Here is a 27,052-nt window from a genome sequence, read left to right as displayed (position 1 = left end):
ACGTACATTGGTATAAACCAACACATTTTGTGACCGTTTCAGGCCTTGTTACTATGGGATATGTGTTATTTGTTGAATAGTGCATTAGAATATACAGCTTTTCTTCAGAATAATCAGTTGTTAGCGGTTTGATGGTTCTGATTAGATGTTCAACGTTTTTGTTAATTAGTGTTATCCTTTTAATGAATTATACGTTTTCAAATAAAATGTCAGACAATGCAAATGAGAGCTGCTCTAATTTAAAAGAACTCATTATAAAAACGAAACACTGAAAACTGTTCGATTTGAACAAGCATGTATCTTTGATTATTAATTTTTTTGTACTATTATCTCCATGTGTTACCTTATAGGAAAAACTTCCCTGAAATTAACTCTATTTCATGTTTACCTTGGAACTTGAAACTATAATATATAGAGCAAACATCTGAAAAGTTAAACGCAAAAAAGATTTACAAATACGTCCATATGATCTCAGTACAACTTCTGTCAGTGTTTTATGATTGCTATTTTTCTTCTTCTTAAAAACTATAATAGATCGATATGTTTGAGCTTTTTTGCGGATCCTGTACTCCATTGTTTTGTATAAATATCAGGCAAAAACAGAAGTGGTCAGCACAACGACTGATATGATCACACAGTTTCCTCTCAAAACAAATATTATTCTTACATTGTATCCATTCTATTGAAATATTTCTATGCTCATCTGGCCTTTTAGTTTGTTTTCTTCTATTGTTGTCTCATTGGCGACCGTGTATACCTCATAGAATTTCTCCACTATGTTAACATGTGCATGCGTCTGTGTCACAAAGTGAAATCGAAATATCTATATTTATCAACGAAACATTAAAAATTATTGAAAAGACAAAAAAATTTTACATACCTTACGACTAAGGTGAGACTTGAATTTCACAAACGCTATTAAACGTTGACATTGAAAATATTCACCAGTTATGGATATGTTTCACAAGAAACTTGACCATCAAAACAAGGCATTAACTACAGTCATGCTATTTATGGGAATATGTTATTATTTTTCTACAGGTCAAATATTTGATTTCTGGAGATTAAGAAGACGACGTTTGTATATAAAAATCTCCAATAAAAGTCGGATATTTGCCAAAATAAATAGAACAGGTCATAAATAAAAACTGTTAAAAAAAAAAATATTTATCAAATGAGTTTCAAATTTGTATGATTAAAATAATGTCACCATGTGATCTTTCAGTGTAATGAGGTTATGTGTAATGGTGTTGCGCTAAACTAGTCTGAAAATAATCGTCTTTTAACCTTGTTTTGAATGTTTCAGATTTATAAGTAGAAAAAGTTATATTCAAACAAATTTGTCTTTAGATTAATTCTGTATTCCAGTTCCTTGTTGAACAGAGCCATTGTCATTCCGTGGTGTAAGCATAGGATTTAGATTACGGACTTTGCACTCAAAGACATCGTTTACATGATAGCCAAGCCCTGCGAAAATGTCGTTTTCTTTAAAATCTTCGGGAAAACATTCTTTGCCACTTAAGCACTTCCCAACAAAAATAAAGGCTGCTGATTCTCCAGGTAGTTGTGGTGAATCCGTCGCTTCAAAACAAATCAAAGAACCGCTATCGCCTTCTTCTGCAAACTCCGCATTTCTTGGATTACTTTGTATAAAGTGTATACGATTTTTAAATTCCTCACCCTCCTTCACAAAAATTGATCCTTTATAAGTTCCTGTGGTCAAACTTGATTTTGCTCCCCATTTATATACTTCCATGTTTTTCATTTCACTGTCGTGTGCAAGTGTAACTGTTCCAGTTACAAACCTGTCCCTAGCATCTCGCAATCCAAATCGACAATCTTCAACCTTTTCTTCGTAAACCTTTACCAGTGACAAGTCGAGACTTTCGGTAATTGAGGCACTCGACAGATCAGTAGCAAATACACTTTTTCCAACTGCGGATTGAGTTGTGTCGGTGTAGGCGTCAGTATGTTGTGAAATTACATGTGCGCATGTCGTAAAGTAAATACATCCCTCGCTGTCACGTACGAAAAAGCCTAGGGTTCCATAATTCTGACTGTGATCCGTTGTTCTATTGATTTTGCTGCCTTGTTTTAAATTATAGTTGGCTACTTTTGGTTTACCTGCCCATGGTTTTAAGGTAAAGTCACAAATGTCTTTCGGACAAAATTCCCTAATATAACGACGAACGGATTCCTCTTCTATGGTAAAAATTTGCATCTGTCCGTCATTTAATGAAAATGCTGAGACATCTTTATTTCTGCAAAACGATGTATAATTATTGTTTTATGTTTTCCCTTTCAAATATAAAATGTTTTTTATTTATATTTACGTTACTGTCTCATTGACAATTACAAAATATCTCACGTTTATAATATCAAAGTACAAAAGAACAGTTGAAATACAATTGCAGTTTCGATTGGTAAACACAACTAGTTATTTTTCTCTTTTTTCTAATATCTTACTTACTAGTCAATTATTGGAAAAGCACACTGACACGTTGAAAAAACTACTTGATCAAAACTGATCAAAATGACATTATCCTATTTTAAAATTATATTTAATTTCCTGTACACAAGTCACATATACTTAAAACAGAGAAAGTTGATATTTTTGTATCACTTTACAATATAAGAATTGCAAAATTACAGTCATACTTCATTGAAATGATTATGTCGAAAAGTTGTAAAAGATAACAAGTATGTATGTTTCGGAACAGAAATATTTGTAAAAGCGGTAAATATATGTGAGAGCGGTAAAATTTAACATATCGTTTATCCTTACATCATACTAGAAGACATATTTTAGTCATGTTCAGGGAAGTAATAATCTTTCACAAACTTGTATTATCAAGCGTATATTTCAGTTTCAGAATTTATTTATTTATTTGTATATTTACATATCATTTATTTAATGATCACAATAGTTGGCATTACTATTTTTATTTTTATGTTTTCATAATATACTAAAATACCTTTGAAGCAAGACTTCAAGTTTGTGGTATAAGTAGTGGTCTGTTGTGTCTTTCGTGAAAAAAGATTCAAGTTTCTTAATTTTTTGTGCATAATCATACAAATTTGTATTTGCATCTTTTCCGTTCAATGGCTTTTCTATGTGCATTAATGAAAGGGTACGGTTGTGCTCTCGAACAGCTTTGTTAACTCGCTGTTCAGCAAACAGAGCAATTCTCTTCCTGATATCAGAATCCTCTTCAAAGAAAACATTGCAGTATAAAGCATGTGGCGTTGTCTGAAGTCGCTCTTTTATTGTTTGGCTTACAATTCTACGTGTGTCGTGTTGGTTGTTTTGTGATTTTGGAATGATGTATAGTATGTCTGCACAATCCTCTGTAATTTCGTTTGATAAGTCAACCAGAGTAAAATCCTGAAGTAAACAAAATAGCTGCAATTATTTAACGTGCAGTCTGTCACTATTATCAGTTGTATCTGATTGTAATCACAATTATGTTATATAACATAAATATATATATTGTCAATCAGTGAAAACAAATGCTGTTGAATGTCTCTTTGGTATCTTTGGTATCTTTCGTCTCTCTTTTAAGAGGACGCAAGAAATGATGTCAGACAATGATAACATCAACGGTACCATTTTTTTCTGCACAAGACAGGCATTTCGATTATAAATATCTCTTCAGTGAGGCTCGACCTCAAATGTTTGAAAATCCCAATTTTTAAAAAGATGAAGAGCTTATACCAAAAGGTACCAAAAGTATGCCACAGCTAAGCAATGTATCTTATGCATGAGGGAGATATTTTCCTTTATTTAAAATAATTTTGAATATTTTGTAACAGCAAATTTTATTAACACAATATTAGTATTTTCATGCCAGTATCGAAGTGTAATGTTGTGACCGTCATTTGTGTGTTTATTTCTATTCTATTCATCATGCCCTCGCGACAAAATGACCGGGCCATATTATTGTACCCCTGTCCGTCTTTCCTTCCGTCCGTTCCACAGAAGGTATACGGTTTGTCCAGCTAGCTCTCCCTTTAATTTTTAAGGTAGAATTGTCATATCAATCCGGGTGTAATTATATTTACTAATGGTGAGCGTATTATCAGAATATGGATTTTCTTCAAACATAAAAAAACAGGATGTTGAACTTCGTCATTCATAGGGAAATTATTCATCAGGAACATAGATTGTCCGTCTAACCCCTCCTATAGTTTTCAACCTAGAATTCTAAACAATGTATGATATTGCTTTATATGTATACTAAGAGGTGTATAGCTTCAGGAATTTGTCTTTTAACTTTTTATAAATGACAGGATGTAACAAAAGTCTATTAGTTTACCTTTGTCATTACACACACTGTGGTGTGAAAATATATTTATGATTACTTTCCGTCAGTTCCACATTCACCACCAACAGTTTTTAACTGAATATTGCACTTATCATGTACATTACTGTATTATTAACATTCACATTATTGACCTTTGGTTTTCTTTGCAAAACAAAAATTATGAAGCTTTAAAAAACAAAATCATAACAATTTACTATGGCAGGAGCATAATCTATGTCAAATATTCCCTGTTTTACTACGTTTGTTATAGGTATATTAACTTCAAAGAACGGTCGATCATCGAATGTTTTGTTGAAATTATTACAAGAAAGATGTCCTGCAATGTTGCATGTAGCGGTAACAAATAGCATTATTTACACAAAAATTTCAAAACAGTTTGTTAGCTGATTCTGAAAATGACATTTACCATGTAATTATTGACACAAATATTGTAAAAATGTATACATAAATCAAAAGTAAAACGATCGTTTACCATATGAGGTTAAAACTAGTGGAAACTAATTCAAAGGTTAATAACATTTGATAAGATCTAACCTGTTTTGTTAACTGTCCCTTTTCATCAGTTTTTAATACACAGACAACGAATACTGGTTCTCCTTTTGATTGACTGGCACTGCGGCGGCATAACAGTTTTTCTTTTCCTGTTGAAGGAGATGTGAATGTTTCCGTCTTTGTTTTGATGATGTGTTTGTCGTCATACAGAAACACTGGTTTTGATTCCCCATCTGTGCTTGACAGAACAAATACAGTTGTACCCATAATTAACTCGGGAATCTTTATTGTCGTAGGTATTTTATCGCAGGAGTTTGATTTCATCCATCTTTCAATATTTTCAATTCTTGGAAAGGCACTTGTTTTCAATTTAATTTCATTAAAACCAATGAAGATCGCAATATGTCTAAAATGATAGTTTAAAGCATTTATTTGTTTTGATTTACAAGAAAAATGCATACTGCCAAAATAAAATAAACACAATCTAATTGAAAACTAATGAAGGGAATCATTATGCAAGAACTTTTCAGTAGTTATTGAATAATCATCGCGTTGTACTAATGATCAACCTGTTTCCACTCTCTTAAGGGACATTTTTAGTTTGGAATTTAAGTGATCAACTATAGTTTTCCTTTTTCCCTTGAAGATTCTGGCCAGATAGTGTTTGATGTGAAGACAATAGCTGATTTTGAACAACTGAATATGGTAGCAGTGTTAATGTCCATCATTATCATTAAGAGATGTGCTAATATTCAACAAATTACAGAAGCACCATGGGTACATAAGCTGCGTTTCGATCTGAATGTACTTGTAGCAGACGAATCAGATTTTTGTGCTGAGTAAAATGAAGACTGTAAAGTCTACTGATTATTTACGTCAAATTGTTCAAAAACATACATTTTACTAAATTTCAGTCTATCAATTACTGTAACCTTGACCTTTTATTTTAAACATTAACAAGAGTAGTTTATGGATGTTTAAATTTCATTGGATAAACCAAACCAACAAACAAGTGAGGGAACCGCAAAAAGGAACAAGAAATGTGCATCGAGATAGTAGGCATCTCCTGCTTCGTAATTGGCGCTTACCTGCTTAGTACCAGTTTGTTTTCGATTTATGAGTGTGAATATTCCTTCGATATCTTTCGAATCTCTTTGATAATTCGCATGTAGACGTGGCTGACGTACTAATTATAAGCATGGTATATTTGATAAGTTTTTACAAACACTATGCCACTACTGATTAAACGTTTCGTCTCCGATTGTATCACCAGTCTCGTAGTCAGCACTCCTATGTAGCATGAAATATCATTGATAATGTTATTCCTCAACATTTACTGCTCATAAAACGTTAAAATCATTCGAAACACGTATCCCATACATAGATGGTCCAAAGGAAATCGGGTACAATATTTTTTTAAAAATATTTAGGTTTTTCAATGTTTTTTAACCTCGTTATTGATATGGCTGTCAAATTTTTATCAGAGCACAACTTCAAAGCAAAGTGTAACCAAAACGCGCATCCGGTGTCATAAATTATAAGCCTGGGATATTTGATAGAAAAAATAAGAACGGAAATGATTTATTTTTATTCATTAAAGTTTAAGCATGTACACATTTTCAACTCACCTTTTCAATAGAAAATCCCCGGACATACATCCGAGTACAAACTTTAAGGACTTGAAGATTGATCCTTTGAATAAACAATTTCCTTTCATTTGTTCTGCTGTAAAGAGTATTCTTTTCCTCATAACGGAATCCAAATCATTGTACGCATACCGAATTATTTGTGTGCTATCCAAATTGTACGAACTAGTAGTTTCTGACACCGTTCCTTCGTTGTCAGTGTAATAAAGTTGAACCTGAAGAATGTTGTTTGGTGCTGAAATCTTGCTGGTAATCAGACCTTTCTTGTATAATCCGTGGTAAGTAAATAATATGATATCACCAGGTTTAACATTTCTAATGGAATCAAATTTCCGTTTTGTAACATCGAACAGATCGCAAGAGTTCTAGAGAAAATGTTAATTTTAATGAAATATGTTGAAGAACAGAAAAAAGGAAAATATTGTTAATACACGTTACTCGCAGGTTGTGTTAAACCTTTTATGTTTCAAATAAAAAAGACATACTCGTTATTTTATTATAACAATCTTGGTACATCCCACTGATATAATAGGGGTTGGTTCTTTCCCTTTGAATTGCGGTTTCGATTATGATTGACCTATACGATGTGTCGGTTTTTCATCTTGCTAGCAACATGTATTCACAATCGTAGATTTTTAGATCAAATATGGCCGTCTGATCTTTATTTAACCGATTGTTTCCTATTCCCGATTGCACCTTTTGTCTCAGTGAATTCACATCGCTGTCAACGAACAGGGTTTTGCATCTTTTGGGGTACATTCGATTCCCTCAGTGTTTCCGTGTTACCCTAATTTACTCTTTTTATTCGATTATCGAGCATTGTAAACAACTGTCGCCTTCATCTATTTTCATCGCTGATAGGCCTTACCGTCAACTTTAGAAGTTGACGTCATTGTTCTTTGATCTATTGCTGATAGTTGTGTCATTGGGAATCATACCACATTTTTTAGTGAATTATGGCATAAAATCTCAAATTGAAAGATGAATGATATATATATTTATATAAGGCTGGAACCTTAATCCTATATATATTCAATGTCCTAATGATATCAATAATTTTTCATTTTCTTTGTATTGAATTTCTTGCACAATCTACCGTACCACATAATGAGAATACATATACAAAAAAATAACAATTGAATAAATAAAAGCTTTCATAAAATCAAAGATTGTTACTTTCAAATAAAAAAAGTGACAAACGGCTTCAGTCTCTCTCTCTCTCTCTCTCTCTCTCTCTCTCTCTCTCTCTCTCTCTCTCTCTCTTTAGCAAACTTTTTATAATATTACGAATTTGTAAAAATATTAGCAACAAACATGTTTCTCAACGTAAGTAAGAATTAATGTATACATACCGGAAGCAACCAATAAGGATATTTGGATCGTAATAGCAAAATTTGTCCAACTAATCGAACGACCGCATCAATATTTGGGCGGACTATTTCGCTTTCTCTTTGACTCTTTGTACACGCCCTAATGATAGGTTCTTGTGACGAAAAAGCAAAAGTACTTTTAACCACTCTTTTTGAGACGAGTAAATAACTTAAAGCATGTACTACCTCCAAACTGACACGGTCCGGACTTTGATCGCTTTTGATAGCATGGGCATATTTTACAATTACATGTTTATGATCTGAAGTCAAAAGGATATCACCTGGTCTTATCATGGATGCATCTATGATTCTTTCTTTTTTCATATGTTTTTCTATATCAAGAATCGTGATAAAATCTTGCAGCCAATGTAAAAGCTTAAATGTCATTGCTGTACAAACTTCTATAACAATTAAATCTACATTTTTCATTAAACATGTGTTCAGTACGGAAGAAACTATATAGGCAGCTTTTCGATACCAAGTAGATGTACATTCTGCATGTGAATGCGAAACGGGTTTAGAATCTTGAAGCACAATGTGATTGTCTGTCAATTCCTTTTGAATAGTAAGTGGCGTCACCATGTTTTCACCCATTTTCTTGCATTTTAGTGCAAAAATCTTTTATTTACTGTAAACAATAATAAAACAATAAAATGCCTACAATGAAATTGTAAAAGTTATCCACTAGACTAAACATTAAAAGACGTACTTTAAATGTGTGTTGTACCACATTATTATGAATAAACATGATAAAGACATTAATTTAATATTTGTTATAAAATGACCATAACAATGAAAACAAATTGCAGCAGTTTTTAAATTTGTTGTTTCATTCCAAATATGTATTAATTCTGAATTTATTTGCAAGGGGAAAATTCTAACATATTTATTATGCGGAACCCGTTATTTTAAGTATTGCTGATTACAAGGCTTTCGAGCATTTTATCGTTAAATACATTTGCCGTGAGCCACACAGAGTGAAACAAAACTGCTTATCCTTCGGAGTACCTGTGTTAAGATCCGGATTTTGGAGAGTTAGTGGTGCCCAATATATAGTTGTTGTCTAGTGTTTCGCAGACTGTTGTTTTCGGGATATTGGGGGTTTTTTGGTTGTTGATATTTGACATGGTGTTGTCTGATTAAATTCTGTTTTATTTTGATCGTGGAAATTATTCTTAAATACTAAGTTATTTTCTTCTTAATACACTTGAAAAACTCCGGAAGGGTAAGCAGATCCTGCTCCACATGTGGCTCCCGTCGTGTTGCTTATGTTATTACATCTTATACATGTTATACATCTTTCAGGCAGTAGAAGAATGACATAATTTACATTAATTTTATGACATTCGTGTTTCTCTCTTTGATATATCGGAATAGAATTGAGTCTCTGTTACTCTCCTTCTAAACAAGCTAAGATGTAGATTTCAAAACATCTTGCTTATCTATCTAATAAATAGAAAATACCGCTTAGTGAAATTATATACTATTTGACATTGTCTCGATTATTCGACAATATTAATTAAGTTCCAAAACCAGATATTTTTCTTAGGCAATAGAGTCAAAAATATATATGTCTCAGTATTTTTATATTACTTAAAACTTTTTTTAAAGCACGCGCGACATGCTTTACTTGTAATAATAAAAAATAACAAAAATACCAAATTCCAAGAAAAATTCAAACGGAAAGTCCCTTAACAAATGACAAAATCAAAAGCTGAAACACCTCAAACAGATGGAAAACAACTGTTATATTCCTGACTTGGTACAGGTATTTCTTTATGTAGAAAATTGTGGATTAAACCTGGTTTTATAGCTAGCTAAACCTCTAACTTGTATGACAGTTGCGTATAATAAGTCAACATTCGACTTGCTGAAACGCACCAAACCTTTATTATAAAAGACACATGAGGAAGTTTTAATTTTGGAAATTCTTTATTTTTGCTAAATGGTTTTGTTTTCAGTCATAGAGTTGAAAATGCGATTGTGGAGTTTATGGGAAAAAATCAATCAATATAAGATCTCAGCTCAGCTCCGCCATCTTTTAGAAAAAAAACAAATTTTTGTCTAAATGCAAAAACAAATAGTTTTTGAGAAAGGGTCATTATTTCGACATGTCTACTAAAACAACACCAGTAGTATAGGCTACTGCAGCATTTATGAAAGTTTTTCGTTATCCATACTTTAACTTTTTCAAATATTTTTAGTATTTATCAATATTGAAAGACAGGCAATAATGAACTAATACATAAAACGAAATAAAGCTGGGTCAAATTTAAAAACAAGTTACTAATGTGTACAATCTCGTCAGATGCCTGGCTTATGATATATATATATATAATATTATCAAGCCTAGGTGGTCGAGAGGTCTTGCGCGCCGGACATAGTGCAAGGCGATTTGGTGCCACGATATATCAGTTGCATGAGTTCGAATCCCGGCCAGGGAAGAACAAAAGAATTGCTTCCGCAAATTTACAGATCTAACATTGTTGGGCTGTTATTTAGACGAATTATATATACAGAATGTGTTTGTAGCCTTGTATCACCATCACTGGTGATCCGATGAATACAATCTGTCGTAGAGTTGTCACTGGTTCAGACGTACTTATAGTATTATATATATATATATCTATATAAATGCAGAATCATTAGTTGGGCTCGAATAGACTCATCAAAGATACCAGAATTAAAATGCTTTATGGCAGACGCCGTGCTTTTAGGTCAATAAAATATTGAAATACAAGATTTTTTAGATATATTTAATAATGCCCTTAGAAAGGAAGGCAACACACCGAATGTCCGTACAATAATTTTTTTTTTTTAGATATTCTTTAAAATGAAAATAGGATTTATAATTAAGGTGCGTCGAACGCGCTTATCTGCACTTCATTTGAACTTTATACGAAACGATAAAACCAAAACATTTGAATGAAAACGATGTATTAATACTTGATTACAATGTTTTTGAAAAAGCTATAATGACTAATGGGAACTTAGAAAGAATATCAAAATCAATGTCAAGTCGAAAAAACTCGCTTTCCTCTAGTTTCGAAACATTCATGGATAATATTTTCTCCTCAGACAATTAATGTATGTTAATGTATACCTTCCAATGTGAACAAATGTTGTTTAAAGGGTACTTTGAATTTATTAGAATAGATTTTGTATTCCTTTAAAAACGTATACAAAACTGTTAGTATCAATTTTTTCAAGCAGTACCAATATATACAACTTGCGTTGCTCTTTCAGATAACCAAATATATAAATAAAAATTCTTACAATTAAAGTGTTTCATTTTCCTTTTTTGTAAGGTATTTGTATTTCAATGGGTAAATTAGAAAAGTGAAATCAATATGCGTAAAGTAAAACAGTGTGTTGTCTTATTTCTATGTCAACAACGTAACTATTTCTTTAAATTTAAAGAGAAGTAGATCGTTAAATATACACTCCTTGACATGTATTGTTAAGATATATCAAATTTTGTATTTGTATGCAAGTATGTATGACACCATATAAGATAAGCTTCTAAATGTGACAACACCAGTCCGTGTTTTAATGCGAGTTAAAGATCCCATCCCTAGAGATCAAAGCCCATATCTCCCAATTAAGGGATTGCATGGCTTTGGTTGACTCAAAGGATTTTACATTTTTACATATATAGAATTGGTGTTAAGCGTTTGTTTTTTTTTTTTTTTTTGTATCATAGCGATAATGCCTCCATTATCCATTTCGCCTTCACAGATGAATATATGTAGTTTCTTCATAAAAAAAGGAGGAAGAGACGAGAAGGACATTCAAAACTCATAAGTCAAAACAAAACTGAAAACGCCAAATTATATTTTTTGTGTTATTATTTTATTTCAACAAAGTTCTTTCTAGTTTATATTTTTATCGCAAAGTAACCTAAATCATCAAAAAAGAAATATTGAAACATGATTATGTCGAATTGATAGATTCCCTTATGAACCGGATATGACATCTGGTGTTCTGAAATTCATATGATATCAACTCAGGAAATAGACACTAAGCTAAGGAGGCAGATTTTAAGTCATTCAAACATATCTGATGGATCAAAGATATAAGTTAGACCTTATCTAATATACTATATTTCATTCGAACTTAGTTAAGATTAGAATCGAGAAAAGAAAATTTTACAATTCCTGAAAATCAAGAAACTATTTACAGTACTAACTATTTAAGTAAGAATTTTAAAAAGTTGCTATTGATTGCAGACTTTTTTTATTGATTTTAACTCTCTGTGTGTGCGGTTGTCTTAATGACATATTCTGTTTTGTTTACTGCTGTAGCATTTTTTCTATTTAAATAAATGAATTTTAAGTAGGACACTATAGAAGTTTGAGTTGTTCATTAAAATGTTGGTCATTCCTAAGTACTCTCTGAATGAAAGAAAGAGAATATGGTGTATTTACATTATTTATTCGTGAAACAAAATCACAAAAAAAATTGAAAACCCAACAGCAAAAAGGTCACCGCTTTAATTTTGTATAACTGATAAGGTTTTAATAAAGCAAATACTGATACTTAAAATAAGAAAATGGTTATTTTATTTGATAAACAATTCACATATACGATAACAAAATCTTTTTATAATAAAAGCTTACCATCATTTACGTCTTTTTCCTTATATATTTACAAATCATGTCAAATGGAAAGTTTAAAAAGTATATTGAAATAACATGAATAAGGAAAAGTATGGTTAAATTGATTTGGCTCGATTCCAACGTTGAATAGTTTCAATTACACTTCATTTAAAACCGTAGTGTCATACATTTAAATTACAAACAACAAAGTAGAAGCTTTGTTGGAGTTATCATGCAATAAACCATTTATGTTTGCAAATATATGATATAATAAACAGCTGCGCCATGAGCGCATGATACGCCCGTTGTCTTGTGTGTGTGAATTTTTATGCAATAATCATAAATAGTTTCTGACATACAGCGCGACATGCGAAAACTCCCCTTTTTTAACAAAAAACTCAATATCTCTAAAATAAAATTTTGAATCAAAACCAAAAAGATCTTTAGATTAATATAACTAAGAAGTGTGTATTTTAAGCAATAATCATAAATCGTTTTAGAGATACGGCGCGACATGTGAACCCCCACCCTTTTTTTACAAAATACTCAATAACTCAAAAATAAAATTTTGAATCATCATAAAAAAGTATACAGATCTTGAGATTAATATAACTAACAAGTGTGTAAAGTTTTAAGCAATAATCATAAATTGTTTTTGAGATACGGTGCGACATGTGAAAAAAACACACACCTGTTTTAGTTACTAAGTCCCGTAACTCAAAAAGTTTTACTCTTATTTTCACCAAAACGTATACAGATCGTTTGACCATCATAACAAACAACAATGTTAAGTTTCATGAAATTTGGATAAGTCATTCTCAAGTTACGGTGCGACATGTTTACGCCGGACAGACAGACGGACAGACTGACAGACGACATTTGCATACCATAATACGTCCCGTCAAAATTTTGACGTGCGTATAAAAAGACAAATACGTACATTGTCGGAAAATATACGAAATATGGCATATGTTGGTTAAGAAAGCTTCGAAATAAAATTAAAGCATGATGGGATTCTAGTATATATATATATGTTAGGCAATAACTGAAAGTAACCATCAAGCTTAAATCCTAGGAAATAAGCTAACGCCTAGGTAGTAATTCTAAATAATGTTTGGAATTACTCTTAAATCCTAGAAATTACATTTAAATCCTTTAAAGTATGTCCAGGCTTTAATGTGGATGCCTAAAATGAAAGTGAGAGTACCATAAAAAATGAAATGTATTCAAAGTTAAAATACATTTGCTACATAATAAAATAATAACTAAAGTTTGAATGTCAACTACCTGAAATAAAACCGTAAGTAAAAAAAAATGATATTAAAACTCATTGAATAAACCTTTTAACATATATGTACCCTTGTTGGATAGATGTCTCATCGGCAATCATAACACATCTCCTTATTTTAATATTGAAAGAAATTGTATTGAATTTAAGTTTTTACAAAATGATGCGCAACTATGGCATATACTATTGCAAAGTTTCTAGCATTTGCATCTGGTGATCGTCCGATACATTTGTGTAGAGCAGAATCATTTTCTATATGGCGTATATGGACGAATTTGATTCCAATTGACCACTGTAAATTCGTTATCCATCATCCATGTAAGTATGTCATGACTATTTTTGTTTGACTACTGAAATTACCTGTGATTGGGGATGTATTGGCTTCTCGACAACTTTAACTAGTTTTGGTCACATTAACATTAATTCCGATATAACCAAAGCTGTGAATTCATTACCTTTGTCCCTTTGCTGTTGATGTAGCACCTCAAATATTGCGAAAACATCAATTTAATCAAAAGCCACCTTTGAAGCACATTTTGACGTAAAAGCTCTGATAATATAAAAATGAGTTAGGGGATCTTGGTAAACAATAAGACAATAAAGTTTATATCTGACTTTAATTAGAAATCCATGAAATGAACCTGTCCTCTTCTGTATGACACCTGGATAAAATGTGTTCACTACTACTTTCTTCCCACTGCGCTTAGTATCGTATTACATTTTAACAAAATGGAAGAAATAGTACAATGGAATCGCGGAAAATATTTGCAAAGCCATTATTAGGTTGTTTAATTAAACGGTCTACAATAATAATAGGCCGCTATGACCTATTTCTTTATGTGTTTTTTTCGAAAATACCATACAATTCCTAAAAAAAAAACATAAACTTTGAAATTTTCCCCATCATATTCTTTTACTTTAATAACTAGTCTTGCAAACCTCCAATGGTAAAAAATGTCATAAAATATTTGGTTGTAATAGTCTATAGCTGTTTTCTTTTCTTGTGTTAAACGTTTAATATTTGCCAAATGATCATTGTACTTTTGCCTTGAGTATATGATCTTTGTTTTTGCTTGATTCAAATTTATATTCCGCAATAGATTTAAGAAATGTGTTGTCAGTTAAATGCTTATAATCCAGATTAAGAAGTGAAAAAGCCTAGATGGGTATTTAAAAACGAATTACATATTAATAAAATGATGATGTGACTAGCAAAAAACTACAGTTGTCTATTTTTGTTACCAGCTCAAATAGACTCGATCAGTAAAGAGTGAATTTTCCTTAGATAATTTTCAGATAGGATTGATGAAAATCTTCAATCCCTCTTTATCATTTAGAAACAATTGCTTGTTTAAACTCATTTTTGCAATACTACAAAGAAATATGGGTAAGGTTTTGCTTTGAATATGCAAAATTGAAGGTCTTTAAAATGAATGTAAATTATTTTTTGGGAATATAGTTTTTGAAATATAAATCAAGAATGTTTCACCTAATGTACATGTATTTGGAAGATAAAACAAAAATCCCAAAGCTAACTTTTTGCCTGAAATGATGTTCGGCAATAGGTTGAATAATCATCATCAGATTTCGGGAAATAAGCATAATGACAGAAATTTCAGGCAATAATTTAATGCCTAGGCGTTAGCTTATTGCCTAGAATTTAAGCTCATGCCTAATTTCACTTATTGCCGCTAACATATATATGTGTGTAAGAATCAAATATATGTCCAGCCTCGAAGCTGTGTCCTTTCCTCAGATCTACGTAATAGCCACTTGTTTTCATAGACGTCTTAAATTCATTTCCTTCTTTTTTCAAATCTGTATCCGTTTCAATATTTTGTTCCCTTAAATATCTTAACGTCATTGAGGATATGAAGAGGTCATTGCGAGGAGGTAAAAAGACTGAGCAGAATACTATCCCAAATGAAGAATATATTATATCATTTCAACTTTTTCGGTTCTTTTATATTCTTTTGTATAAATTTTCGGCTTTGAACGTTCCAGGTGAAAGTAAATCCAGAAAAACTCTTCAGACGTATGATATTTATAACAAGTTGTTTTCAGTTTTTAAGGGAAAAATGGATTTTGAAGGACTCAGAACGAGCCATGAACACGAGTACTGCTGTCTTTAATTATGGAATCTGCCGCTTTACCAGGCTACGGGCAGATTGAGAGCTTTCAATCCTGTTTAAACCCTTTCCTTTCTATATGGACGTCTTCCGACTCAGGTAACATAACTAAAGGTCTACCTGAAATAACGGAAAGGGAAAAATCGAATTGATCGAGCATATACTGTGCCTTAACTTTTTTCCAGTTTTGAAGATATTTTTCTTAATTATAAGCTTTTAAATGCTTAGAAACATATTACATGTTCATAAAATTTTTACTAAATCAAATATGATTGTTTTATATGCACTGACATTTTGCATTATCTATAATGTTTGAAATGTAATTCATGACTGATAACCTTGCAAAAACAACGGACTATTTGAAGAGTAAAACTAATTATCTCGGCATTTCAACCACATTCTAATGATGGCAATAAACATTTCGAAGAGATTACTTATGTTTTCCTTTTAAGAACCAATAAAAATAGGTCACAAATTAATTTTTGTCGAATATCATACTTAAGGTTTCCCATTTCAAATAAAAAAAAGTTCATTGAAACTCATTGTCTTATACATTATTAAAGGGGTGTCACTGCTATGAAAAGTTCTTTGTACAATTATTTATTTATATTTAACTTAGGACTTAGTTTTTGCTATATGAACAATGAAATATGTGTCACTAGAACTAAAATAGAAATATTGAAATTCTTATACAACATGATATTATTGAACACGTTAAAATAACTAAAATAACAAATTAATGATTCATTTCAAAATAGTGTGAATTAAAGGGCATTTTTTCTTGATAACTAAAATGTTAAACTACGGAATAAACTGCGAAATAATTGGTACTTGACTGATATCAAGAAATATTAATTTCATCAATCAATTAATTCATTTCATTTTTAAGTAGCAAACGGTTTTACAAGTAGTTAAGAAATAATTCTAACAAGTGTTGTAAATACAATAGAAAATGTCTTGTCTTTTTAATTCAATTAAAAATGTATTCTAGTATTATTTTTGACTGTCCCTCTGGTATCTTTCGCCCCTCTTCTTGTATATGATACATAGATATGTTAAACTTAGTCCTACTTAAGTAAAATTAAAATAAAACTTACCGGTAGAGTTTTCCTTTTTTTTTTCAATTTCAATCTTTTGTCTCTATGATGAATTGTTATAAGTGGAAAAAGATTTTTGGCTTCAATCCTACTTCAAAAAACAACAGTTATAATGCTAACCATTATATTAACTGTAGTAACGTCAAAGAATTGCGTCCCCCTAGTTGTTGATTTCAAATAAATGAACGATTTTTGCATCAGTTAATCAATTAGTAAGCTCATATTTACATTTGTTAGGTACACGTACACAATCATTATTATGTAAAGAGCTGCGTGAAACTTCGTTTTAACAATCAACGCATTTATAGTTTTAAACACATTAAATCACCTAATGAATCTTATTACCGACGTTAATGGCTGCCTCGTGTGAGTGATGATCTGATAAGCATTCCAAAACTCATGAGACAACCCCCGGTTCTTTGTTGGCCTCGAGTTGCTTAGTTTGTAGTTTATGGTGAAGTGTTCTGAAGACTGTTTTTAGTCTTGTCATTTTGTTACAATATTTTTTTCAGTTTCCTTCGCCGTATCAACCATGTTAAGTTTCATGGTTTCTATGGTATCCATCCATCTCTTTTTTAAGTTTGTATAATTTACTTGTAATCTATCTATTTGAAAAAGAGAATGCATTCTTTTCAAAACACAAGATGGTTGGATTATAAAATTTTCCAAGAGTAGATTATTTGATCGGTCGTTTTAAACACGTATTTACGGTAATTAGTTTACGTATGTAGTTCCTAGTATTGCCATTGCATTCCTTGAACTTTAACCGCATACACCAGCCCACATAATCTCCTGATGCTCCATGAACAGAACAGGAGTAAAAAGGGCAGGGCAATTTTCTTACTGATCTATTGTATTGGTCAGTATAATTTGTAATTTAGCTCTTTTCCGTCTTTTTTGAACCAGCAAGATCGAAAAGAGGAAATTTCTTCTAGTTGAGTTTTAAGGGAGTTGATGCAATCAACATCAGCAACGTTCATCATCACAAGGAGGTAACATCTAAAAATTCAGTCTGTGCCTATTGTATCCTACAGTTGCACCAAAGCCATTGCACCTAAATTATTTAACTATAAGCAAGCATCGCAGGACCTTAATTTAGAAAAATACATCAAAAAACCTCTAACATGTGACTGTTCGAACTCGCCTTATATTTACAGCCCCTCAGGCCATGTTATTACTTGGGATCTAAACATAATTTGACATGAAAATATCCGAAAGGTGATATCTCATGGTCCTAAGTTCAGAGAACCCCAAGACATCTATTGGAACCTTAACTTTAAAATAATTATGGATTCGATTGATGACTACGCCAGAGCATGGGCTAAACGAGAAGAAGTTGAACTGGACACTTTGTCAGAATGGTTCAAAACAATCAGGTCTCTGATAAAACGTCGAATTCATAAGTTGCAAAAATGTGTGAATGATAGACCAAATATAAAAATATGAAGATGTGGTATGATTGCTAATGAGACAACTCTCCACAAGGGACCAAATGATATTAATATATCCTCCAGAACTAGAAATTAAAAAAAAACAACAGATACGGCTTCCTCCACTTCATTTTTAGACTTATACTTCGAATTTGACTTAGCGGTCTTCTCAGTACCAGATCCTATGACAATCGAGACGTTTTTAACTTTGAAGTTATTATTGTACCCCTACTTTTGACATTTTTACCTATGTCTGTTCTTTTTGTTGACACATTGTTGTCAATATAATGGAATTTTATGCGACTTTCATAAAAGTGAGAGGTTTAGCTAACTATAAAACCAGGGTTTATTCACCATTTTCTACATAAGGAAATACCTATACCAAGTAAGGAATATGACAGTTGTTTTCCATTCGTTTTTATCTTCTCGTGGTTGAATACTCATCTTGGATGCCGCTAAATATGTGGTATTTTGGAGTTAGAGCATAAACTGGCCAGTATCCCGGTAGGATGATATGTTGCCTTGCGGTCAACAACATTATGAAATAGCAGATTAAACCTTTCGGCTCATTTATCTTTGTAATAAAAGGCAAACTCCATATGTACATTCGTATTACATAAACATGTTTTCTTCCTGATATTGATATGAAAAAATATTTCGAATCAAACGTCAAACACAAATACATCCAACCATCCATTTCTCCCCTTTTGACCTCCAAAAGTATACCTTTAGCCCCAAATATGCAAATTGTAACTTTTATTCACAACTAGGGACCTTGCCCTTGCATATCCTTCAGTTTTGAAAACAATTCCTATACAAGATAAATAGCTGCTACTAAGGAAATAGTTAAGGATCTATATGTTATGAATATATATAGTTAGGTTAAAATATTTATTCAAAGATGCACAATTATTGTGCCCAACACAAATTATAAGGAATCAGTGTGATTTTTATTTAACTGAAATTGTGTAGAAATGTTTTTATGTCAAGGGGTCACAATCTCCGACATAATTGCTCAAGCGGAACAAATTGTAAAGTTCATTTCCTCAAAAATGAATTAACAAATTGTTAAATCAATTGATTCAGACATACGGAAATTAGAGCAGACAAGTTTTATCTATATTATTAGTTACACAGTGTGCTAGTGACCTCCTAATACGATATATATGGGGTCAGTAAATTCCATATGTGGTGAGAGCAATGTGAAGTCTTGTCTTTGAAAAACAATACAAAACGGTGACACGACGTGATTTTGATTGCATGAGTCGACAAAGACAGACACCTTCATGGCTCCAGGAAAGAAAAACGAATAGACAGACAGCAGTCATCAAAACACTACACAGGCAATTAAAATGTAAGCAAATCTAAATCCTAAAACCTTGGTTACCTTGCGTGGGCCGGAAGGATCAGCAGTTCCTGTTTCGCGATGTAAAACGGTCGTGTTGTGTGTGGCTAGTAACAATTCGATTATATTAAGCAAAACAAAACAAAATCCTTATTGACAAGAGAATTTTATCAGTATTATCTTTTATCCAAATCTTAGTGAAGACATTACACCTTTCACATTACTTTAATTTTCCTTCATAGTACACATTAATCTTTGTCAAATATCATACTTAAAAGTCTCCGTTTCAAATACAATCTGATAAGTTTGTTGAAACTCATGGACTTATACAGTGTTAAAGAGGTGTCTCTGCTATGAAAAGTTCTTTGTCTAATTATTTATTTATATCATACTTAGGATATATGAAATATGAACAATGAAAAAGATGCGTCACTAGGACTTAACCAGTTTCTGGTGTTGAAATATCGAAATCCATATACAAAATGATATTATTAAACATATTAAAATTACTAATTAATATATTCATTTCAAAAGAGTGCGAATTAAAGGGCATTTTTTCTAGTTTTTAAAATGTTAAATCTATCAATAAACTGCAAAATATTTGGTGCTTGATTGATATCAAGAAACAATAATTTTATCAATCAATCAATTCATCTCATTTAGTTTGTATTTTTGCATATTCGGTTTTCTTAAGTTGCAAACGGTTTTACAAGTAATCAAGAAATATTTTTTTACATTAATTGTACAATAGAAAATGTGTTGGTTTTTTATTCAATTTAAAATTTATTCATGTATTTTCTTGTGTATAATACATAGATATAAAACACTTAATCCCAGTAATATAAAATTAAATAAATACATACCGGAATAATTTGTATAGATGTTTTTTTATCAATTTCTATATTTAGTCTTTATGATGAATATATATATTTGAAAGATATACTGGCTGCAATACTACTTAAATATTTTAATGCAAACTATTTCATTAACCGTCGTAATGTCAACACAATTGCAATCTCCTGGTAATTATGTTTAAATAAATGAACGATTTTTGAATCAATTAATCTATCAGTGGGCTCATATTTACATTTGTGAGGTACACGCACACAATCTATATTACTATGTAAACAGCAGCGTGAAAATGTTTTTTTTTTGCAATCAATACATTTATAGATTTAAACACATCAAATCATCGAATGAGACAAATAACCGAATTTGACGGGTGCCACGTGTGGGTTGTGATCTGCTTAGCTTTCCAAAACTCCTGAGATAACCCACGGTTTTCGGTTGTCCTTGTGTTGTGTAGTTTATAGTTTATGAAGAAGTATTTTGTAGACTGTTGTTTGTCTTCTCATCGTTTTGCATTTTGTCGGTTTCCTTCGACTTATAAACATCCATGGTTACTCTGGTATTAATCCACCTCTTTTTTAAGTTTGTATGATTTATTTGAAATCTATCTATTTAAAAAAATAGGATGCATTCTTTTCATAAAACACGATAATTGAATGTTTCTTCCAAGACTAGATTATCTGATCGGTAGTTTTAAGCAAATGTTTACAATTATTTGTTTACGTATATAGTTCCTAGTATTGACATTGAAATCTTTGAAATTTTACCGTATACACATTCCTAACCAATATTCGGATGCTCCATGAACCACACAGAAGAAAAAAGGGTGGGGCAATTTTATTACTGCTCTATTGGTGTTGTCTTGTGTACTGTTCAATATATTTAATAATTCATATAACCTTAATAATGCATCATTCCAGGTAATTTTCCTAAATTTGAATGTCATCTTGTAAAATATAAGTGTTCCACATAAAAGCTTTTAATTATATGTGATTATTATGGACCTTTTTTAAACATTGGGGTCAAAGAGTCTTTCGGGAAATTCACCATGTTCATGCTTTCAGGCATATGCTAATGAAGTTTGGTTGTAATCGATACACGAATAACTAATAGTAGTTACGTTGTAAAATCATTAACAGACTTTTCCAGAGATTTCCACAGTACACCATTCTTTCCGCAAATTCAGAATGTTATCTTTTCGTGGTAAAGTACCCCTTGAATGTCGCTAAATATGTTGCATTTTTTAGTTGCAAAAACTGGTCGGTATCCTGGTAGGGTAACATGTCATCTTTTGGACTACCAAATTATGAAATAGTCGGTTAAACCTTCCCGCTCATTTTATCTTTTTATTAAAAGGCAAAAATCCATACACAAATTCGTATTACATAAGTATGTTATCTTCTTGATATTGATATGCACAAATAATTCGCGCCGAACGTCAACCACAAATACATCCAGCCATCCATTTCTCCACTTTGAACCCCCCAAGGGTGACTGGGGAATAGAAGTATGATCACCATTGGTCTTCCTCCGATCGGCAGTAAAACCCTCGCCAAAGTGGGGCGTCCGTTTGGCTGTGCGGGATGTACAAATTTGCATCCACGTCCGGTCAGAATGGGGACGTTAAATCCGATGCCTCGTGTTAAGAGAGTGCCACGCTCTTTGCACGTTACGAACCCTTGCAACAACTCTTTGAGGGGTCCGTAGGTGACCTGTTGCAAGGCTAAATTTCTGTCCCTATCCAATATACCCTCATTTCCCGTGGCAGTCCAAATTTCTCCGACCTTAATCCAGGACGCCTCTATTACAGAACCTACCTATTGTATTTATTGTTAATTTGTTCTCGTACTGAGTATGCATGAAATATTTGCCACTGGACGTTAAGCAATCAACAATCAATCAATCAATCAATCCCCCCTTTTGACATTCAAAAATATACCTTTATCCCAGACCTGCAAATTGTAACTTTTCCTCACAACTAGGACCCTTGCCCTTGCATATCCTGCAGTTTTGAAAACAATTCCTATACAAGGTCAATAGCTGCTACTATTGAAGTGATCTTTATGTTATCAATATATAAAATTGGGTCAAAATATTTATTAAAAGATGTGCAATTGTGCCTAACACGAATTATAAGGAATCAATGTGATTTTTCAATTTCAAAAAACTGATATTTTGAAGAAATGTTTTATGTCAAGGTGTCACCTAATGCCTAAACAATTGTTGAATCAATTGATTCAGACATACGGAAATTAGAGCACACAAGTTCAACCTATATCAAAAGATACGCAGTGCTTTGCAGTATCAACATTATGTCAGTTTTGGTGTTTGGTGTAATTTTTAAGGGATTTTGGGTACAGACGTCTAGTTGGGATCAAATCCGTATATGATTTATTAGAATATCACCACCCATACATATATATCAAAGGAAAGTCATCATCCATTTACATATTTCCCAACTTTGACACAATTGACATCTGAATTAAATTTTAATAACACGAATCCTTCATAATAGTGAGATAAAAAGATAAGTACATACATTTTGTAGGTTTAACAGACAAGTTAAAAGAAGATGAATATTAATGACCCAATGAAAAATATATGTCAACCTATTGTCATATTATCTCCGTGAAATAACACTCCCTTGATATATTTTACATTTTAAAAAGTGATCCATAATGGCGGTACGTTTACAGGAAGACATACATGTGTGCTTATTCATCAATGTATAAACACCGCGATCCTATAGCAATATATATAAAAAAAAAGAGGAAGATGTGGTATGATTGCCAATGAGACAACTCTCCACAAGAGACCAAATGACACAGAAATTAACAACTATTAGTCACCGTACGGCCTTCAACAATGAGCAAAGCCCATACCGCACAGTCAGCTATAAAAGGCCCCGAAATGACAATGTAAAACAATTCAAACGAGAAAACTAACGGCCTAATTTATGTACAAAAAATGAACGAATAACAAAACTGTAACACACAACAAACGACAACCACTGAATTACAGGCTCCTGACTTGGGACAGGCACATACATACAGAATGTGGCGGGGTTAAACATGTTAGCGGGATCCCAACCCTCCCCCTAACCTTGGACAGTGGAACATAAGAACGAACTATAAAAATCAGTTGAAAGAGGCTTAACTCATCAGATGGATAAAAATACAAATACTACAAATACAAGTGGACGTGGACGGGTACTTGTACATCCAAACAACATAAAGACTCTAAGTACAGATCTGAGAGTACTCGCAGTTACTGACAGCTAGTTCAAAGCCACTAACAACTAATAAAAAAATCATGCATCTAAAACTAAATTATCAATCCGTACACATCCAACATCCAATGGATTTAGTGTAAAGACGTCATTAACAGTCAGAGAAAAACATGACCTTGTGTAGTTCATCGATTGGGTCTCGAATAACCATAATTTTACACTTTGTTTTATAATGTATTCTCCTTTTATTAAAACAATCTCATTTCTATGTTTGAGTCAATAAAATCTAGCAACATAATCAGAGATCAGAACTAATTTGTGTTTAATGATTTCAAGATGGCGTGTATCTTATGAAACAAGCTGCTATTAATTTTCGGAAAAATCACTAAATTGGAACGCGGTTCAAACTTCAGGTATAATTTCTTATGAAATGACTGTATATTAAATATCTAATTACTTGATTCATAACCAAAAAAAACAGTGTGAAAAACTATTTTGGTTACTTTCTTTGTTCAGGTAAGACTGACTCAAATATCTCGAAATTCCAACTTTTTCTATATCTTCGTATGATATGACTACATACCAAATAGTTTATCAATAGATTGAAGCATGACATAAAAGTGCAGAAAATTGCATAATCATAACTCCTACTGCTATGGTCTACGGGGTACTAAAAATATCAACGCATACTTACCGTATCACCTGTTTATCTGATATTCATACATATACATAAGAAAAAAACATACCTTAGGTATATAAATGTCTTTTTTCAATTTGAAATACAAAATGCGATATCACAATGTATATGTAATAAAACGTAAGAAGATACATATTGTTTATCAAAAATCGCAAATTGAAGGAGGTCAAACAAACAATCATGGGTAAAATTTTAAAAAAAAAACCGTTAAAACAAAGCCAACTCTTTGGGTATGGTATTGTACGTTTTCCTTCGGCTGATGGTATCTGATTAAAATTCAAGCATATGGAACACATATAAAAACGAGATTAACTCGGAAACTGTAAGCAGTTCTTGACGCCCAACAAAGATTAAATTATAGGCTATGCTTGCTAATGCAAGAGTAAACATAATAAAATTTCAAACCCTCGATATGTTAGTATTTGAAATTAGAAAGTAGTAAGGACGTTACAATTTCTTTGTAAAGTGACTGGATCAAATCTTAACATTATTAAATCTGACAGGAACTAGGAGTTAAAGTATAAACGTGCTTGAACAAGATATTTAACCGTGTACAGCGACACCTATCATATTGCCAAGTGTTCAAGCATTTAATGGGTCAAATGTTAAATAAGACCGATATCGGGTCTGGACCTGTGTCACTCCATGCAATTGATTAAGGAATATGTATACTGAAGTATAACTGATCATCTCCTACCATAGAAACAAAGAAAAGTTAGTCCAAAATTTTCCTTGTACAATGAGTGTTGTAGAATTTCAAACTATCGGCAAACAGGGAGTGATTGAAGAAAAATTGATGAAAATTTACCTTTAACATTAAATGATGTAAAATTCGAAATTGTCTGAACTGTTGATATACAAATTGCTAACACGCTACAACTCAACATTATCAAAGTTCAGAGCAAATATAAAATAATTCCCTTCCATAGAAAATAAGAAAAGTTTGACAAAAGTTTTCTACCCAAGGTCTTTCGGACGGACGGACGAACGGGAGGACGGACACAGTAGGGAGGTTACTGGACCTGCTTTTGTCGTTGACGACAGAGTTGGTGAAAAAAGAAAATATAAAATTTTAAAAAAAAGTACGATTGTAGGACATCTATCCTATCATTTAGTTATTAACCTGGTATGTGAACTTCAGTAATGATGATACCAGTCATTGTTTTCTTCCATTGTTTGCCTGTGTCGCATTGTTGTCATTAATTATGATTTTAGTAAACTATGATAAAATCAAGGAAGAAAAAGTGGTATTTTACATCAAATTAAACCAGCAGGAATTAAGATAATGCATGTTTTATTTACAAGTTTTCGCCACTTTACCAAACATTTTATTTATACATTTTCCCAAATATTTGGTCTTCAGTTTACTAATACGTAATACCGAATGACAATACACGGATTGTGCGCTCTAATATTTGATATTCTATGTTTGGTTTTTATACATTTTGCAGAGCTATATCATAACGAGATAAAAAGAAGGATTGTTTACTAGATAATGAGTTAAAATGAATAGAAGATGCAGAAACACAAAACGTGTATAGTGTCAAAATTAGATAATATGAAAATAAGAAAATATAAAATAGGTAAGTATGCATATCTTATTACGTATGTGAAACTCTAATAACATTATGATAAAATGTGAACTTAGTGTTTGGGAGATTTCATAAAATCAGTGTAAAGAAACTGCGTATCAAATGCCAAAAGAAAGTACATAAGGAGTTAATTGCTTCATTTATTATCTGCTGACACATTTATATATTTGATTGTCTAGACTCTCTTACGCTAGTAAATGAAAATAAATTTTATGAATAAGTTGCATCATCGTTAATGCTAATTTTCAATGTTCTGTACTTTTGTTTATTTCCAAATTTTGAAATTTAAGCATCACATATTAAATATTATGCATAAATGCTTAAAAAAAATTACAAAAATAATTTTGCTTTCTTTCAACGGTTTGACCTTTTGCAACTTACATTTTAATGCTCAATAAGATAGCCACAGCCAATATTAATGTTTCATCATGTACTAATGGCATACTTGGTAAATACAATGTGTTACAAGGAACAATAACTGACAACATGCTACACAAATATCCTCAAGAGATCTAATATCAAGGGACTTTTACTAAACTGTCTTTGACACTAATATAAAAACTTGTCAACTTAATAAAGAAGTAAATCTTTATTTATAAGAATAATAAGATATGATATATACATACCTCGATCAAGGTTAAATTCACTACACTCGCTAATCATGCACTGGTCTATGTATATTGTATAGAGTCTGACTTAACTCGATAACTTCAATTGTAACTTCCTGCATATATTGTTTTGATTGTGAACATCTCTGTCATTTGAGTATTGTTAGTGTGATAAGTTGAATAAAGTTGTGCTTTTCATCTTGTTGATTAAAGAATACGTCCAATTTATTAAATCAATTTAACAAATTATAACAAATATTAGTTTCTTTTTGTTGTTGTACAGCTGTCGCTTTAACTGAATTCTTTGTCAAAGGACAAGCCTTTTCTTAAAACATATCTTAAGTGTAAGTTAGTCTC

At 31.8% G+C, this 27,052-nt stretch overlaps 1 protein-coding gene across 3 annotated transcripts; it reads right to left on the bottom strand.

Moving 5' to 3' along the window:
* Window positions 1-1,151: 1,151 nt before the first annotated feature.
* Window positions 1,152-27,052, bottom strand: LOC127717626 (uncharacterized). Of its 3 annotated transcripts, XM_052223346.1 has the most exons (7): window positions 26,714-27,052; window positions 16,946-17,033; window positions 7,816-8,461; window positions 6,446-6,828; window positions 4,860-5,223; window positions 2,976-3,385; window positions 1,152-2,261 (listed from the first exon to the last, which is right to left on the bottom strand). In XM_052223346.1, exons 3-7 carry the CDS (start codon window positions 8,425-8,427, stop codon window positions 1,352-1,354), a joined length of 2,679 nt encoding a protein of 892 aa, XP_052079306.1. In that variant the 5' UTR covers window positions 8,428-8,461; window positions 16,946-17,033; window positions 26,714-27,052; the 3' UTR covers window positions 1,152-1,351. The 3 variants fall into 3 exon arrangements, with proteins under 3 accessions (XP_052079306.1, XP_052079305.1, XP_052079308.1); XM_052223345.1 differs by lacking the exons at window positions 16,946-17,033; window positions 26,714-27,052 and adding an exon at window positions 12,453-12,511; XM_052223348.1 differs by lacking the exons at window positions 7,816-8,461; window positions 16,946-17,033; window positions 26,714-27,052 and having other exon boundaries at window positions 6,446-7,799.

The sequence above is a fragment of the Mytilus californianus genome, unplaced genomic scaffold, assembly GCF_021869535.1.
Source record: "Mytilus californianus isolate M0D057914Y unplaced genomic scaffold, xbMytCali1.0.p SCAF_10, whole genome shotgun sequence".
In the NCBI taxonomy this organism is placed as follows: domain Eukaryota; kingdom Metazoa; phylum Mollusca; class Bivalvia; order Mytilida; family Mytilidae; genus Mytilus; species Mytilus californianus.
The sequence above is the reverse complement of the archived record's forward strand: the minus strand, read 5'-3'. Positions and strand labels throughout refer to the sequence as shown.